The sequence below is a fragment of the Lycorma delicatula genome, chromosome 2 (assembly GCF_047948215.1).
Source record: "Lycorma delicatula isolate Av1 chromosome 2, ASM4794821v1, whole genome shotgun sequence".
Lineage (NCBI taxonomy): Eukaryota > Metazoa > Arthropoda > Insecta > Hemiptera > Fulgoridae > Lycorma > Lycorma delicatula.
In genome coordinates, this window is record NC_134456.1 from 81,968,174 (window position 1) to 81,986,902 (window position 18,729).

An 18,729-nucleotide genomic window follows, 5' to 3' on the forward strand; every position below is an offset into this window, starting at 1 on the left:
GACAACAACAGTGGAATCTTTTAGCTCTTATGTTTAGAGCTCCAACTTATTTTACTGTGAAAAATCCATTATGCATTTGTACTGATGTCAATGACCTGATGAAAGAGCTTGGAATTCAGCAGATTCCTGAAGAATGGTGCCTTTTTACAGACTCTTCTAAAGTTAGCATAAAAGTAATTTTATTACATAATGATAAATAGCCACCCTTACAAACGTGTGAAACTATGGCACCACTATTAGAAGCAATAAAATATAAACAGCATATGTGGCAAGTTAGCAGCAATCTGAATTGTTGCATTACTTCTTGGTTTACAAAATATTGTTTTCTTTGTCTTTGGGATAGTTGTAATACAAAAAATCATTACCACTGGCCATTGCGGCAGAACTTTGTGGCTGGTGTAAAAAATATAAAGCGTTAAATGAGAGTGATAAAATCATACTGCCGCCACTTCACATAAAACTCACTCGTGTACTACACAAAGATGGATCAGGATTTAATCACTTAAAAATAAGTTTTCCTATATGAGTGATGGTAAGCTCAAGGAGGGTATACATTTATTGGTCTGCAAATCAAGAAACGCTTAAGGACTGAACTTCTAATGATGAACTTAGTGAATGTGAACTAGCTCCACGGAAGTCATTCAAAGATGTTTTCAGTGGTTTTTTAGGCAACAGAAAAGATGAAAATATGTTTTTTGGTTACTTTTTCCTGAAAATTTGAGCTTTGTCTGTGATGAGTAAGGAAAGTGTTTCCGGGATATTCTGACCATGGGGAATCAGTACCAAGGAAGATTGTATCCTGGAATAATGGGTGGCTATTGTTGGATTTTATTCAGAGAAACTAATCAAACACCGTATAAGCGAAAACGTTTGTCAACACATTTTAAATATTTGTCCCAAAACAGAGGGATATCTAGCAACTTATGCCAATAATTTAATCCTTCTCTATTTTAGTCTTTTTCATCAGGCAGTCAGAAATTAAAAAATAATAGACATATTTCATATAGTAAAACATTAAGATTTCATTAAGTACGTACACAGCTATAAAAATAGACGACAAAAGGTTTGTCATATTAAGTAAGAGTAATTAAATGATTACGTTAAAATAAAATTTATTTCTTTGCCATTTAAAATACTGAATTAACATAATAGAACATTATCTCATTGAACAAGAAAGCATGTTTTATATATATAAATATATAAATAAATAAATATTTTTGAAATATTTTTCATAACAATAATATATATAAGAATACTTTTTGATTTAATTAAATCAGTATATACACATTAGTAACTTATTACACTCAATTACAATAAATACTTCATTATACTATTTAATTGCAATTGAAATTCAGAAATTAGCTCAAAGGAAAAAAATTTACATTGATAATTTTTTTTACTTATTCTTTAGTGCTAAATTTAATTTAAATACCAGATTTAGTTTATTTAGCACACAAACTGCCAGAAATAATAATTTTGAACTGCTCCCATGTAAAGTAAAATATAAAATCTAGATGGCAGGACTGAATGCAACATCTGAGGAACATTTAGTTAAAAGCAGTTTATTTTCAAATTCTAAGGGCTGAATTTCAATAGTTATAACTAATTTATAAAGTGATGCCATCATATGAACTTAAAAATTAACAGAACTGTAGAACTATTGCATTGTGCAATTTTACAAGAAATAATTCTGTAATTAAAATGTAAAAATAACCTTAGTTAAAAGATAATGTGTAACAAATCAAAGATATGAATTTGGCTTAATTAGCTTCACTTAATTTCATAAACACAAATTATGAATGAAAAAAATAAAAATAATTATAACAAAAGGATAACCCATAATTATCACTCTGCCTTTATTCTAAATTTACCTCAAGACAATATAAATCATAGCTCAAAATAGTTGTATTCTTTTAGAAAATACAAATCAAATGTTTGTAACAGAATTCAAAACCTGATTTCTGAAGAAAAGTACATTCCAGCTCGCTCTCAATATTTTAATTCAAGAGATTAGTTATTAGGATAAAAAAAATATTAAGTAAAAATATTGACTTAATATCGATTCAAGCAACAAATTTGTCAATCATTATATAACAAAACATTGTTATATGCAATGGCCTCAACACATCAAACATCACCTCAGAATGTAAATGAAAGCATTGTGAGAGCTAAACATAATTTTTTTATGAAAAATCTAATAAAAAATGCCCAATCAGATAAAAAAATGAATAGTTACATAAATATTTTAAAAAATTTTTAGCGAGCTATATAATTTTTAAAACAGCTTTTTCAACTTTAGCCTCCTTATCTAAAAAATAAACACAAATTACTGTTTAATTAGCTCAGTGGAGTAATGTAATGTGACAGATTTCATTATACCTTTTTCAAAAATTAATTATCTAAATAAAATAATTAAATACGAGAATAAGTAAAAAAATTCAAAACAAATTGACAATAAAAAAAACTGAAATGAAAAGAAATGAATCAGAAGCGATGAAAATAAGTAAGTAATATGCAATGTAAAACTATAAATAAGAATATAGTTAAATTTTGTTAAGTAAAAATTTATTTTAATATATCAGTCAGTTAAAGGATAATTAAATAAAATATATTAATAAAATATATAACTGGAAAAAATACACATAAGAAAAATATATTTATACAAGAGAATATAAATAAAAAAAACGAGAACATATCACCATTAAGTTACACAGATGGAATAAATTACAACAAATCAGAAAATAAAATGTAACATTTAAATAACTAAAAACTGATGAAAAATGATTGTAATTTATAAAAACAAACAGGTATGTGTGTGTTATACACACACCTAATTAACAGCAAATGTTAACCAAGGAATAATTTTTAGTAAAATAAAAAAAAATTGTTTAAATGCTAATTTAAATATAAGCTAAAAGCTACAAAGCTATTCAATACTGTGCATTCAATTTCCTTTTAGAATTGTTCTTCCTTTTTAAAGAAAAAAATATAACAATTTAACGCTGCTGTATCCAATACAAAGCTTGACGGATAATTGACAATTTAATCCGGCTCAGGAAGCATGAAATCAGTTCGTATTCTGTAGCAGTTCGTCTTCCGATGTAAGATCTACCCTCACAAAGTACTTTTGTTGTCAAACACAGCAACCACTGGAGGATCTGTAATAAATATTTGAAGAATAGACAGTAATAGAGGTAATGAATTTTTTATTTATAGTTTTATTATCATCTGGTCTTAATGACTAAAAATGATCTGATATTTGGTGGCTAAACAGTAAATCGTCTTACAATGGTATTTAAAAGGATATTCCTGTGCGATTACAAGATATAGAAAATAATGGGAAACCATAAAATATATATTGACAGATTTTAATTTTCAAGAAAAGCTATTTCATATAGATGGTAAAAAAGGATGATTATAGGGTTTATTAGCATTATACAAATAAAACATTAAAATTAAGAGTATTCAACAAAAGAAAAAAAGAATTATCCCTAACACACTCCTTACTGCGTTAATGACAGTGATCTAAAAAAAAAAGTTTTATAAACACAGTATATGTTGTTTACATTTTTGACATGAAAACAGTTTCCTTTTCCATCCTGCAACTGTCACTGCATTGATTATCACTTACCGCTTCGAGAAAAAACTTTGTTCTACATGATTTAGTGTCATTTCAACTACACAAAACTCAATTATAAACTAATATCTTTAACTTTATCAGATGTAGTAATTTTTCCCATTTTTCCGTTCAACCATTGTTACAAGCATCATTATTTATTTTTTTATTACACATATGTTTTATCGCAGTGCTTTTTTAAAGCATTTAATTAGAATCATATTTACTGTGTGTGTGTGTGTGTGTATATATATATATGTATTTATATGCATATATGTATTTTTAGTATTTTAAATGTGATTATTATTTTTTGTCATGCATACCTCACTGCTTGAAGGAAGTGGTCCTGACTGGTATGGCTTAAGCCATGAGCTAGGTGCCCACAGGTAAAGCTGGCAAATGGTTGCGGCTAATTCAGCACTAGGCCTCTTCAAAAAAAAAAAATACACAGATAAATATAACAGTACAGTTACTGTAATGTGTGGTCACATTTTAGATTTATAAGAGCAACAGCAGGAACAGAAATAAAAACTACAGAAAATGTATTTCAAGTCATTAAATAAATGCAAATACACAGAAAAAAAAATCTTATCGACAATTACAATAAAATCAATATCACTTAATGGAACATTTTTTTATATTTTATAAAAAAATAAACATTATTCTACAATAAACTAAGAATATGAATGTAACTGATCACAATATTTTGAAGTTCGTTACACATTCCTATGAAGGGCCTTCATTCATTTTAAGACAATGCTATTTAAGACAATGCCTGTACTCTACTTAGTATTTACTTACTCTCTTACTGAATCAAAAGAATATATTTATCTTGTTTAAAGTTTTCTCTTAAAATAAATATATTTTTCCCCTCTATGAATCACTCCGATACGGTTGTACCTTTGTGCGACCTGGAGCCAGACTAAGGAATGATTCCTGAAAGAGGGCAGCAGCTCTTTCAGTAGCTGTTAAGAGAGTAAGTCAGTAAGACTTAACGCCCATATCAACATCACTCAATCTTCTTGAGTACTGCACAGCTGAAAGAAATGGAAAACTGTAGTTGTTTCTCTTTCCAAAAATGTAGTTCTCTGCATTTTCACATACCAAAGAGACGACTTCCTTGGTAAAATGTTCCGAAGGTAATCATCTAGTTCCCCATTCGTACCTTCAGGTGGGGATTGCTAAGGAAGGGTTCATCAGAAAATTAAAAAATAGCAATGTTAGAAGTCTAAAAAAGTTTGTTAGGTTAGAAAATTTAAAAAGGGAAATGGGTAGGTTAAATGTAAATATAATAAGAATTAGCAAGGTTTAGTGGGAAGAGGAAAATGACTATTGGTCAGGTGATTTTAGAATAACTAACTCAGCATCAAATATAAGGTAGCCAGGAGTATGTTTTGTAATGAAAAAGACAAGGAGGAGTGTTGAGTATTTCAAAAAGCTTAGCGATAAAATCATTGTAATCAGGATAAAATCAAAACCTAAGCAGGCAATGATTGCTAACATCTATATACCTGCAAGTGCTCTTGATGATGATGAGGTAGAGTATGTTTACAAAGAAATTGATGAAGCAATTAAAATTAAATCATAAAAGGAGATGAAAATTTAATAATAGTTGGGAGATTGTAATGGAAGCATCAGAAAAGGCAAGGAAGGAAATATTGTGGATGAATATGGACTGGGAAAAAAATGAATGAGGGGACCGACTTATTGAGTTTTGCACAAAGTATAATTTAGTAATTGCCACACCCAGTTTAAAAATCACAGCAGAAGAACATACACATGGGAAAAGTCAGGCAATACTGCAAGGGATCAGATAGATTATGTCTTGGTTAAGCAAAGATTTAGAGGACTCATCGACTGCAAAACATATCCAAGAGCAGACATTGATAGCAACTGTAATTTATTGGTAATGAAATGTAGATTGGGTTTTAAAAATATGAAGAAAAGGTGTCAGATGAATCAGTGAACTTTAGAGGTGCTTGAGGAAAAGGAGTTACAGAAGATTTTTGAGAACATTGCAATAGGTCTGAGTAAAAAAGAACGTACAAAATATAGAAGAATGGGAGAATGTTAAAAAGGAAATTCTCAAATCAACAGAAGCAAACTTAGGTGAAACAAAGAGAACTGGTAGTAAACCTTGGATATCAGAGGATATATTGCAGCTGATGGATGAGCATAAAAAGTATAAGTATAGTAATGATGAAGAAGGTAAAAGGACCTGTAGACAATTAAAAAATAGTATAAGCAAGTGCAAATTAGCAAAGAAGAATGGATTAAAGAAGTGTTCAGAAGTGGAAAGAGAAATATCATTTCTAAAGTAGACGGAACTACAGAAAAGTAAGAAAAATTTTGTGGTACATCAAGTTAAAATCTAATGATGTGTTAGATAAAGATGGTACACCGATTTATAATAAGAAAGAAAAGGTTGATAGGCGAGTGAAATATATTGAACGGGTATACAGCGGAAATGAATTAGAAACTGGTGTTATAGAAGAAGAAGAAGAAGAAGAAGAGTAAGTCGAAGAGGATGAAAAGGGAGATGTAATGCTGAAATCTGAATTTAATAGAGCATTAAAGTATTTGAAGGAGAAAGGCTCCTCGGATAGATGGGATACCTGCAGAATTACTGGGCAGTGCAAGTGAAAAAGCAATAACTTATACAAACTGGTGTGTAACATTTACAAAAAAGGGGAAGTTCCATCTGTCTTCAAAAAGAGTGTTATTGTGACGATACCAAAGAAAGCAGGAACAGATAAATGTGAAGAATACAGAACAATTGGCTTAACTACTTATATATAACAAAATTTAACAAGAATCTTGTACAGAAGAATTGAGAGGAGGAAGGAAGAAGTGTTAGAAGACCAATTTGGTTTCAGGAAAAGTATAGGGATTGAGGAAGCAATTTCAGCACTCAGATAAATAGTAGAAGGAAGATTAAAGAAAAACAACTACATAGAATTTATAGACTTAGAAAATGCATTTGATAACATACTTGAATAAAATGTTTAGAATTTAAAAAAAAATTAGAGTTCAAGTATAGAGATAGAAGAACAATTACTGACATTTACAGGAACCAAACTGCAACAGTAATAATCGAAGAACACAAGAAATGAGTTATAAAAAAGGAAGTCAGACAAGTATGTTCCCTATCCCCGTTACTTTTTAATCTTTGCATAGTTAATGATGTTAAAGAACAGTTTAGATCCAGAATAACAGTGCAAGGTGAAAAGATAAAGATACTACGACTTTCTTCTGATGATACAATAATTCTAGTTGAGGGTAAAAGAGATTTAGAAGAAACAATGAATGGCATGGATGAAGTCGTACACAAGATCTACCACATGAAAATAAACAAGAACAAAACGAAAGTAATGAAATGTAGTAGAAATAAAGTGGAGGGACCATTGAATGTAAAAATAGTTAGAGAAAAGATTATGCAGGTAGAAGAATTTTGTTATTTGGGAAGTAGAATTACTAAGATGGGCAAAGCAGGAGCGATATAAAATGCCAAACAGCACAAACATTTTAAAAAAATTAGGGTTCAAATACAGAGATAGAAGAACAATTGCTAACATGTGCAGGAACCAAACAGCAACAGTAATAGTTGAAGAACATGAGAAAGAAGCTGTAATAAGGAAGGGAGTCCGACAAAGATGTTCCCTATCACCGTTACTTTTTAATCTTTATGTGGAACTAGCAGTTAATGATGTTAAGATTTGCTCATGATAGTAATTCTAGCCGAGAGTAAAAAGGATTTAGAAGAAACAATGAACGGCATAGATGAAGTCCTACACAAGAACTATCGCATGAAAATAAACAAGAACAAAATGAAAGTAATGAAATGTATTAGAAATAACAAAGATGGATCACTGAATGTGAAAATAGAAGGAAAAAAGATTATGGAGGTAGTAGAATTTTGTTATTTGAGAAGTAGAATTACTAAAGATGGACGAAGCAGGAGTGATATAAAATGCCGAATAGCACAAGCTAAACGAGCCTTCAGTCAGAAATATAATTTTCTTACATCAAAAATTAATTTAAACATCAGGAAACGATTTTTGAAAGTATAAATTCGGAGCATAGCTTTATATGGAAGTGAAACTTGGACGATCGAAGTACCCGAGAAGAAAAGATTAGAAGCTTTTAAAATGCAGTGCTAAAGGAGAATGTAAAAAAATCATATTGGTGGATAAACTGTCAAATGAAAAAACGTTGCAGCAAATCAATGAAAAAAAAAAGCATTTGGAAAAATATAGCTAAAAGAAGAGAGTTATAGTCCACATTTTAAGGCAACCTGGAATAGTTGCTTTGACATTGGAGGGACAGGTAGATGAGAAACATTGTGCAGGCAGGCAACATTTGAAATATGTAAAACATATTGTTAGAGATGTAGGATATACGGAGTATACTAAAATGAAACGACTGGCACTAGATAGGGAATCTTGGAGAGTTGCATCAAACCAGTCAAATGAATGAAGACAAAAAAAATGTTTTTTTATACAGATCTAAATTCAGTAAAAGGTTTTATAACTTCTTTCAGGCATTCTAGTGAAGGTCATGATGATAGGTTTGTATAACATATGAAATTACCATTTGAGGATAAATTAACAGTAAGTTTCAGTGCTGGCTAATCTTTTTTGCATCAATAAAATACAGAAATCTACTTTCAAAGTAAATCATCACATAATTCCATAAAATTAATATTCAACACCATAAAAAACAAATTATTTTATAATTTACTGTTAATTTTTATTTATGTTAATACATGAGTTTCCAAAGATTCATCATATCAACAGCAGGTAATACAAATGAGTGGATGGATTACTTTTCACTAAAATCATATGAGCTATTAGCTTTTTAACAGGCATCCATATCTAAAATCAGTAAAATTCTTATTTTCTAAGCCATGATAGTTATCTCTCAAAACAACAACATCCTTACAATGTTTCAGTAATTTGGTCTCCACAAACTTTTACTTTCAAAGAATACCAATTTTAAGAATTTTCAGTTTGCCTAATGTAACATTTGAAGACCTAACACCATTTGAGATAAACATCAGTTTGACTTTTGTGCATTAGATAAAGTTCATATGCATGTAATCTTAATCTCTAAAAAAATAACCTTAAACTACGTAAATGATATCTTTGAGCTCCTAAAGAGAGGCTGTTGAAAATACTGGACATTTTCTTCACTAGGGCATGCATGGCCAACATATTATATTTCATATGCTACTCATTATTTAAAACTTCTGAAATAAGTAGTTATTAAGTGTTACAGGACTATTACAGTAATTCTGCCTAAACCTACATTAAATATAAACAGACTTCAATTTTTAGAATAAGATAATGCACATTTTCATGCATAAATATCACCAAACTAGCAAAACAAAAACCTAATTGAAATACAGGTAATATTCAGTGTTGACAACATAACTTGATAACTTCCCTTCAATATAACCAAAAAATAATCTTTCTCAGTTCACAAAGTAGATAATCAAAAGACTGGTGAATAATGTAATTGTTTTTTTCAAATCCATGAGACCATTACCTATATGAAAGTTTTACTTAGTTGTGCATACAACTAAGTTTCTCCAAATATAAAGACATCTTTTAATTAACTTGAAGCAAATAAAAAATCACTATCCGCATACTCTACTTGCAATCATCTTATTTATCTGTCATTATATTTTTATTTGTTGGTTTATGTAATATATTTTTAATAACAAATTCATACGGCTGGAAATAAGAATGTTTTGAGTGGGTACCAGTATTTAACAAATGCGAGTTAATAAACACTACAACAGATGACCTGTAACTGTAGAACACTTCTCATACGTTAATCTTAACAACACACAATACTGAATCTATTATAAACTCTGTAACAGAGGACTGTATTGAACTAAAATAGAACCATGTATCTCATTAGAGAAGAAAAACAATTTATTAAAAAATCAGGTTTTATTAATATTTATATTTCATCTATAATAATAAAAAAATAAAAAGACTGCAACCTATGAATTAAATAACAATTAAATGACATTTCACTACTAACCTTACTAGTAGTCCTAGACAAAAGGCTATAAATCAGTCTTGCTATAATTTCAGGCACATCATCACCCAATGTTGGTAATTCTTCTTCAGAATATGTTGTATTTCTAAGAAATGAGCTATCTTTTTTTGAACGATAGAATGGATTTCCATGCTCCGATAGAATTTCATAGGCGATAGAACCAACAGCCCAAGCATCAGATTTAGAATAATCAATGTAAGAGAAAACTCCAGGAGTAGCTAATGCCACCTAATTTTAAATACAAACAAAAAATTTCAGTTCACTTTATGAAGGTCACACATATTAAAAACTAATAAAAAATTATCAACATACAAATTTTTTTTAAATATTTCTTTCAATAAATTTAAAAAACTGAAGTAAAGCCTTAAATAATTACCTTCACTTTTTCCTAAAATGAAAATTCATTAGCATAAAAAACAATCTAATGAATATCTATACAAAAGAAGGAATAATTATAACATAGAAAAGATAACCAATAATTATGTACAAAGATAACAGAAATTTGCAAAAATGATAAAAAGTAATAAAAACAAGAACCACAATGGCTAATAAAAAATTAATTAAAAAACAAAAAAACATTATCCAATACGATGGTATAGTTAAAGATTTGAAAAGAATCACGTGAAATGTGTTAGGTGGAATATATTTCTGTATGGATGTGAAACAAACATTATGAAATGTGGAAAAAGAAATGCTGGGTGGGCCTTTGAAATTTGACATGCAAGATATTGGGGAAGATTAAATCGACAAAGTGAAAAATTAATAAATAAACAGCGAGAATGAATAAAAATAGCTTTTTGATTAAAACAATTCAAAATATAAAAATAACAGACTAGGAGATAGCATGACAGACAAATGGTTGATTTAAACAGTGCCTGATTAGAGGAGAATGCAAAGAGCTTGGAAAAAAGTAAGGATTAACAGACGATCTTAAAGAAAGTGAGAGCCATCAGAAACTTTAAGATTTGGCCAGAAATATTGAAGAACAGGTGCAAGGGATCTACCCTCAAGGGTAACAATTTCATGATTTTCCAACATGAATTTACAAGATTAAAGGTAAAAATCAGAAAATTAACTCTAGAAAAAACTCAAACAGAAATTAGGCACTAATTTAAATCTTCAATAATATGCACTCAAGCCTGTGAAGTAGTTGTTTGAATAATTATCTAAAATAGTTACTTTGAAATAGAACTAAAATAAGAAATAAATAGAACTAAATACGATAAAATAAACATAAAGAATGCCATGCCTAATTAGCTGCTGTATCAGTCTGTATAAAACCATTAACCAAATTGAATACAATGACTGCTTTGTTAATATTACATATAAAACTATAGATCAAGAGAGAATTCTTGATTAAGTTGATGTTAACTTATTTACATGATTTGAAGCCGATTATGTAACTACGTCGTGAACTAATAAGTGGCAAATTTTAGTTTAAATAAGTTATCTAACAACAACTATTTCTGCTCATGGGCATGTACACATATTTAAATAGTATGGTAAACACAAATTTCATTTATACCTCAGGAGCCATCAAAGCAGCATTTCCTCCTTTATCAGTATCCATAGTTCGATAAGGCATACTCAAACCACACCATTTATCTGCTAGACAACATCCAAAATCTGTTACAACAAGCGATGGACAAACACTTGAATCTTCCACTGATGTATCAAGGAGAATATTATCACTCTTCAGATCTCTGTAAAATTAAAACTAAAGGATAAAATAAATTTTTAAATCGTAGAATAAAAATAATAACTTAAAAACCTCTTATAACAAAACAGTTAATAAATATAGATAATTAGTATAATAATGTCAGTTTGTAATTCATTGTTTCGTACAGCAATACAGTTTTATTTGTAATTTTAATGAAATTTTTTTCATAAAAAAAATTTATCACAAGTATTTGTTTTATTTTTTCAAAGAATACAAAAAGTTACTTTTTTCTCCACAAAATTGCATTCTTTTACCCTCGCTGTATATCTATGCAGTTAACAGCATAACTTAAATATGCAATATTGGACTAAAGGGAAATAGTCTTCAAATTTCTCTTGTAAAAGCGTTAACATATACCAACTGAATAATGTAACCTAAAAATCACGATATTAAACTACATTTAATATTCATTAAACAGTAAAATTTTATAAGTGAAGCATCCATAATTTTCTTAAAAACTGATACTATAATGAAATTCAATGTAACAATCTTATACTTCTGAAATAAATGTTTTTACCTGACAAAGTGGCCATTACAAGAAAAAAATTTGCAGTAGAAGTATTTCAAAGTTTTTGAGCTGCATTAGCCAACTTTAATTAAATTTCAATCAGTATCATCAAATGGTTATCTACTCTGAAGCATTTCCTTTCACTTAACAATTTCTGTTTCTCATCTTAACAATTCATTTAATTATCTAATTTTTATTTTTTTCCAGATTCTTTATCATCCCTTTTACTAATCCTCCAACACTGATTTAATTAATCTTTCTCCTTAGAAAGATGGTGTTCCTGGGTTGGGTTTCCTATTCTGAATAATTCTGTTAAAAGTTTTATTATCACTCACTCCCCTAACTACTTTATTTAATCTTTTCCAGTCTCCCATAACCAGATTTCAAATTCCTCTCTTTCCTTTTTATTACTAGCCATATGTTTCAAATCTATATTGAAATACCTTCCCTGTCTAACTCCATCTTTTAACACAACTATTTTTTTTCCTATTAAATGCTTCCTTGGTTGCAACTGATTTTGTTCCCATTTTCACTTTTTCAGTCTTTATTAACTAGAAACCTAAGTATCTGTACCATTTGGTTGTTTAACTCTTCCTTCTTTTGAGCAGTAAACATGCACTGATTTATTGTTTCTTATCTTTATCACTTTTTTTCTAATATTCATTTTCATGTTATCTTGTCATAGTATGTCTTCTAATGTTTAAAACATGATGAATACCCTCCAGGTCATCTCCTAAAGATTCATCATTTCTGTGAACCTTAAACAATAATTTCTTCCTCGTGTGCAAACAATTTTTTCATAAGGACATTTTTGAATATATCTTTTGGTCATATGCAGCACTCACTATCCTCTTCCTGGGTCAAATGACTGTCTGAACATTCTTTATTTTCACACTTTTTTTTTGTTTTTTATGGGCAAAAAACAATTTGGTATTATCACCTGGAAATGACATATTTGTGGTAATAAACATCTAGATACCACAATGAATAATAAAATTTCCAATTCCTATATCAATTGGCATAAATAGCTGAAACACACTACAGTAATTTAGATAAGGGTATAAATGGGCAGCCCTACAAAACTGTAAAACTTAAGACAAACACAGTTCATCATTGCCTAGAATAGGAATATTTCACATGTTAGTCCCTAGTTTAAACTTGCAATGCAATACCCACTTAACAAATATAATCAACAAGATGTGGTGCACTGTCAGTCGGCAGCTGCAGCGAGTACAAACTGGTGCACTTGTTTAAGTCATTACATATCCATGAGTGAGCCAGTTGTGCCCTATTCACAAACGGCAGATAATAACCTCCTCTTGATGTGATTATTTCTGCATGGAGCTCCACAGCGAGACAGTGTTCTTAATTAGGTGAAATTTATTGTTCATGGAGGTATCTGATTCACTTTGCCACTCATGAACCCTCTTCAAGAAACAGACAATATTGTTAGAAGCAATACAACTGGTAAAAGGAGCTGAAAACAATCCTTTGCCGCACTGTCTGCAAGCTCATTGCTTGAAATTCCTATATGGCTGGGGATCCAGCAGAAGCTCACTATTGTATTATATCTAGTAAAATAACACACTGAATCTCATAAACAGGGTGTCTGGAATAAACTTCATTAATTGTCTAAGGTGCTCATGGAATCTGAGCAAACCAGAACATATCAACATTTCGGGCTAACCATAAGTAATGCCTCAGTAATGGCATATAGTTCTGCAACGAAAATACTGGTGATTCTGGGAAGGACAAACAAGTATGTTCTGTTGCCAACAACACAAAATTCTATAAACCATGGCATTTAACTGCAGCATGTTATTGGGGATTGGAATCATTAGTTGTTTCGAAAGTCTTCTGACCACCTCCCATTATTACAAATAATTTCGCACTAATTGCACTATCTTTTGTATAATTCTTCTTCACTAAGACATCTTACTGCTCACTCAACTTCAGATTTTGGGACTGCTGTTCCTAATTCATCCTCTCATGTCATACATTCGGTAAATAATTCAAGCAGTGAATGATAATCTAATGATGCTATAAATTTAAAGTCACTTAATTAAAATTCTTAAGTTTAACAATAACAATAATTACAAAACAAAATCTAAATAATACCTATGTGCAACACCATGTCTATTGATATGAGCCACAGCCTCCAATAACTGAGTTAAAAGAAGGATGCCTTTACGTACTTCTGGATTATTGTTTTTAAGATACTCTTTCAAGCTTGTATCATACCTAAAAAGAAATAGCACATCACTAAATAAATGGTATTTTAAAATATGAATAAACATTTTACAACATTATTTTTAATTTATATTTATTTATCAACATAAATAAAAACAATGTTTATCATTTATTCTAAACAAAATCTTCACATTTACTTTTGTCATTAATTGAATGGCTTAGTTGGTACTAAGAGAAATTATCACTAAATTATGAGGGTTATTTTTTTCAAGGTCCGATCGGTCACGAAATTAAAACCACAGTGAAAATAATTTTTTTTTATTTTTAACAAGTACTTACATAGTTACGCTATTTCTCTACATAGTCCCCACTCCGATTTAGACATTTGTCGTAGCGCAATACCAACTTTCCAATACCCTCGTCATAGAATAGAGCCGCCTGTGTTTTAAGCCATGTTTCTACGCTGGTCTGCAGCTCGATGTCTGTGCCAAAATGTTGTCCTTCTAGCCAGAGTTTCATGTAAGCAGAGGTAAATCGGATAGAGCCAAGTCCAGGCTGTACGGTGGGTGATCAAACACTTCCCAACGAAAACACTGCAGGAGATTCTTTGTTACAGCTGCAGCGTGCGGCCGAGCATTGTCATGGAGAAAGACAATGCCTGATGACAACATTCCTCTCCGCTTATTCTGAATTGCCCTTCGTAGACATTGAGTCACACAGTATGAGGCAGTGATGGTCGTGCCACGTTCCATGAATTCCACCAACAGAACTCCATTCCAGTCCCAGAACACAGTAGCCATACACTTTCTGTTGGAGAAGGTTCGCTTGAACTTCTTTGGTTTACTGGGAGAATGAGAATGCGTCCACTGTTTGGATTGTTCTTTTGTTTCTTCAGTTTTAAAATTGACCCACTTCTCGTCCCCTGTGATAATTTTGTTCAAAAAATCTTCTCCTTCATTGTGGTAGCGCTGGAGAAACATTAGCGAGGTGTCCATTCTCATTGTTTTGTGATGGTCAGACAACATCTTGGGAACCCATCTGGCACACAGTTTGTGGTACTGAAGTCTCTCACTCACAATGGTGTACAGAGCTGACCTTGAAATTTCAGGAAACGAATCACTCAATACAGAAATTGTGAACAGACGATTTTCTCGAATTGACTCATCCACTCGCTCAACGAGATCATCGGTTGACACTCGCTTCCTTCCCTGACCGCCGGCATCATCAACATCTGTACATCCTGTTTAAAAGTTCCTGCACCACTGTCGCACTTTGCTGTCACTCATTGAAATAGATATTTTTACAGGAAGTGATTTTTGACCATCTGGTATAAAGAATCATAATTTTATTTATTTTTCTCTAGAATACCAAAAGATATTTTAGCACACAAAAAAAAGCCAAGCCTGGCTAGCATTTAAACTCAAAACCTTCTACATAAAAGACAAAAATAATACCATTCCACAATGCAGGTCAGCTCAGATATTTGGTTTTGTTGAGTACAAAGAAAAATATACAATTTTTTTTTACCTTCAAGTACCAACTGTATATTACTGAAGATAAGTGTAACCTTACCTTCGTTTCCTGTTAATGTTTTCATAGTACCTTCATCACACAGACAACAGTTCAATATATTTTTTTACATATGTAAAACATTAACATAAACATATTCAGATAAAACTTTTTTTTTTAAATTGATTAAAGATAATACTAAACTGTTGAAGAAGCGTACAATTTAAAAGAACTCACAATAGGAAAAGAGAATAAGATAGCACCTTAGCACAAATAAAATACTTTTATTAACTTAATCAAACAAAAACACATCAAATAATGTATTATTAAAATTATCACAATATTATTCTGTTTTTATATATACAAAATCCTATATTAAGCAACATAATCAGAAATGTTTGACAAACATTTTATGCAGAGCAGAGTATAACAGAGTATTAATAAAATAAAATCGAAGAAAAAGCTTCAATTCGAACTTATTAAGTGTTACCTTTTCATGAGTAAAAACAGACTCATATTTCGTCCAAAACCATCAGGATTTATCCTTGTTGGCAAAGCATCAGGATACAAACTTTTAGCCCCAGGGATATCAGGAATTCTATCCGCAAAAGCACAATGCATAGCAACTATATTCGGGTGTGGAGGTAAATGTACTGCACGTTCACCCATGCTGTAATCAAATAAAAACCTAATAAATAAATTAAATCCATTATAACAAAACAATATTTTTTGATAGTTTTACAAATTACAAGAAACAGATCAGTTGAAATTAAAAATCAATTTGAGTTAAAAGATAAGAACATTTGGAAATTGTGTAGGATTACATAATTGAAATTTTTTTTCTTTCTATAAATAAATATTTACCATATTTAAATCTAAAAATGGCCACAAGGACCTACTAATTTTATTTTAATAAATGTGATTAGAAATAATATATTAATGTAGATTAAAATAATTAAATTTTTGCTTCACACAATCTGTCCACTTTTCTTATGGCTGTGATGCATATCAAGCAGCCAAGGTACAAGCACCATGCAAGAACTTATTCTTAGAAACGATGTTTGGCATATACAGCTAGTCCCTATAATGAATAAAATGAAAGTGTCACTTGCAGTATTGAATGTCACTTACATTTTAGTGACTTGGCATGCTGATATGTAATACTACATGTTTGGTTCAATGAAAAAGAAAGCAATAGGATACAAATTCACTCCACACTTTCCCAGAGTAATAGGCACAGGACGATTGGTTTAGGATGGTTATGTCATTTCTGAAAGCTATTATAGTCTCATGTCACTTCATGTCGCCTACAGCATTATAGTTGTTAAGACAAAGTACTTGAATAAAATCCTAAATATTTGAAAAGAATTTTTTTAATACACTAATTGCAAAAAATTTGAATTGAGAATAAATTTAAATAGAAGTTTTCACTATTAAATTTTGACAAATTCTATCACTGGTGATAACTGTCATTTCACTCGTCAAACTTACAAAGTTTTGGTATTTTTTCAAATTCAACAGATTAACTTCTTTAGTGATAAAAGAGCAAAGATGTCAGGTATAAAATAATAAATAGTAATAGTTAACAAATAATGATGTACTTAAAAAGAAGAAGTGTGTTTTTTATTGTTTATTATTCAGGAGAAACAAACCATAAATATTAACTGTTATCATTATGTTTGTAAATGTTGTTATGTATAAATGTACCAAAGAGATTATCTTTTGTATCTGTTTAATACATAAGCAAGCATTAATGTTCATACATAACTTTATTACCCCATTGCTATAAAGTTTTTGGAATACAAAAAAAACCACGCCTTATCTTAAGAATTATTGTAATAAACAAATAAAATTATGTATTATTACAAAGATACCCAAAAAATTTCAATCTACAGCAAAATATAGAGCAATACACAGCCTTTCTTGACTTATTTATTATCCCTGTTATTTAACATAAATTTTATTGCATAGTCTTTAAAATATGTTTATAGCAAACATTTTGTGTTTAAAATTACACAAAAAGAATACCCGAGAATATTTGCATACAAATAATGATGTTTTTTTATTTGCAGTAAAACAAGCAACAAGTTTACAGCATTTCTCTACATAGTCTTCTTCTTCGTTAATGTATTTTTCACAATGGCAAATCAATAAATTTTTTATGCCAGGGAAAAACATGTGGCGTCAATAATGTTTGAACCACCAACTGTGCCATCAGTCTCTGCAGAATTTTGGCCAGTTTTATACCCGCACAGACTGAATGTGCGTTCTGGACCATTTCAAGAAATGCATCAAATATTTGTGGAAAAATTTCCAAATGCTGGTAGCCCAACAAAGAGTGGCATACATGATCAATTAAAAAATGGCATACAATAAGGTCATTTTCAAACTCAAAATGTAATAGGCAACCTTCTTTTAGGAAACCATACGTCATAGGAGAATAACAAAGAATTTATGCCAGTCTAAAAAAATCTATACATAAGTTATCACAACAATCTGGTATAAAATACACATTGTTGTAAGATTTTTCAGGATTAAGATTTAAAACCATATCATTTAACAATTTAAGAGTACAAACAAACTAAAATAATCTAATTACTACAACTGACTTCTCAAAACAATGTCAATGGTTAGATAGATCCAGTGCTGAACTTCATATCAGATGAGGCATATTTGGCATGTTAATTTGGATGTTTTTTTTTTTGTCTTCAGTCATTTGACTGGTTTGATGCAGCTCCCCAAGATTCCCCATCTAGTGCTAGTCGTTTCATTTCAGTATACCCTCTACATCCTACATCCCCAACAATTTGTTTTACATACTCCAAACGTGGCCTGCCTACACAATTTTTCCCTTCTACCTGTCCTTCCAATATTAAAGCGACTATTCCAGGATGCCTTAGTATGTGGCCTATAAGTCTGTCTCTTCTTTTAACTATATTTTTCCAAATGCTTCTTTCTCCATCTATTTGCCGCAATACCTCTTTCATTTGTCACTCTATCCACCCATCTGATTTTTAACATTCTCCTATAGCACCACATTTCAAAAGCTTCTAATCTTTTCTTCTCAGATACTCCGATTGTCCAAGTTTCACTTCCATATAAAGCGACACTCCAAAC

General features: G+C 30.4%; 1 protein-coding gene across 1 annotated transcript in view; it reads right to left on the bottom strand.

Annotated features, from left to right (window-relative positions):
- Positions 1-1,087: 1,087 nt before the first annotated feature.
- The window catches only part of Pink1 (PTEN-induced putative kinase 1), a 42,276-nt gene continuing 24,634 nt past the window's right edge, over positions 1,088-18,729 (bottom strand). The window contains exons 4-9 of the mRNA XM_075355621.1: positions 16,103-16,282; positions 14,032-14,154; positions 11,211-11,388; positions 9,668-9,913; positions 3,940-4,044; positions 1,088-3,158 (exon numbers count right to left, since the gene is read on the bottom strand). Of these exons, the coding sequence (XP_075211736.1) occupies positions 2,997-3,158; positions 3,940-4,044; positions 9,668-9,913; positions 11,211-11,388; positions 14,032-14,154; positions 16,103-16,282 (994 nt within the window). The 3' untranslated portion in view covers positions 1,088-2,996. The remainder of the gene's footprint in view (positions 3,159-3,939; positions 4,045-9,667; positions 9,914-11,210; positions 11,389-14,031; positions 14,155-16,102; positions 16,283-18,729) is intronic.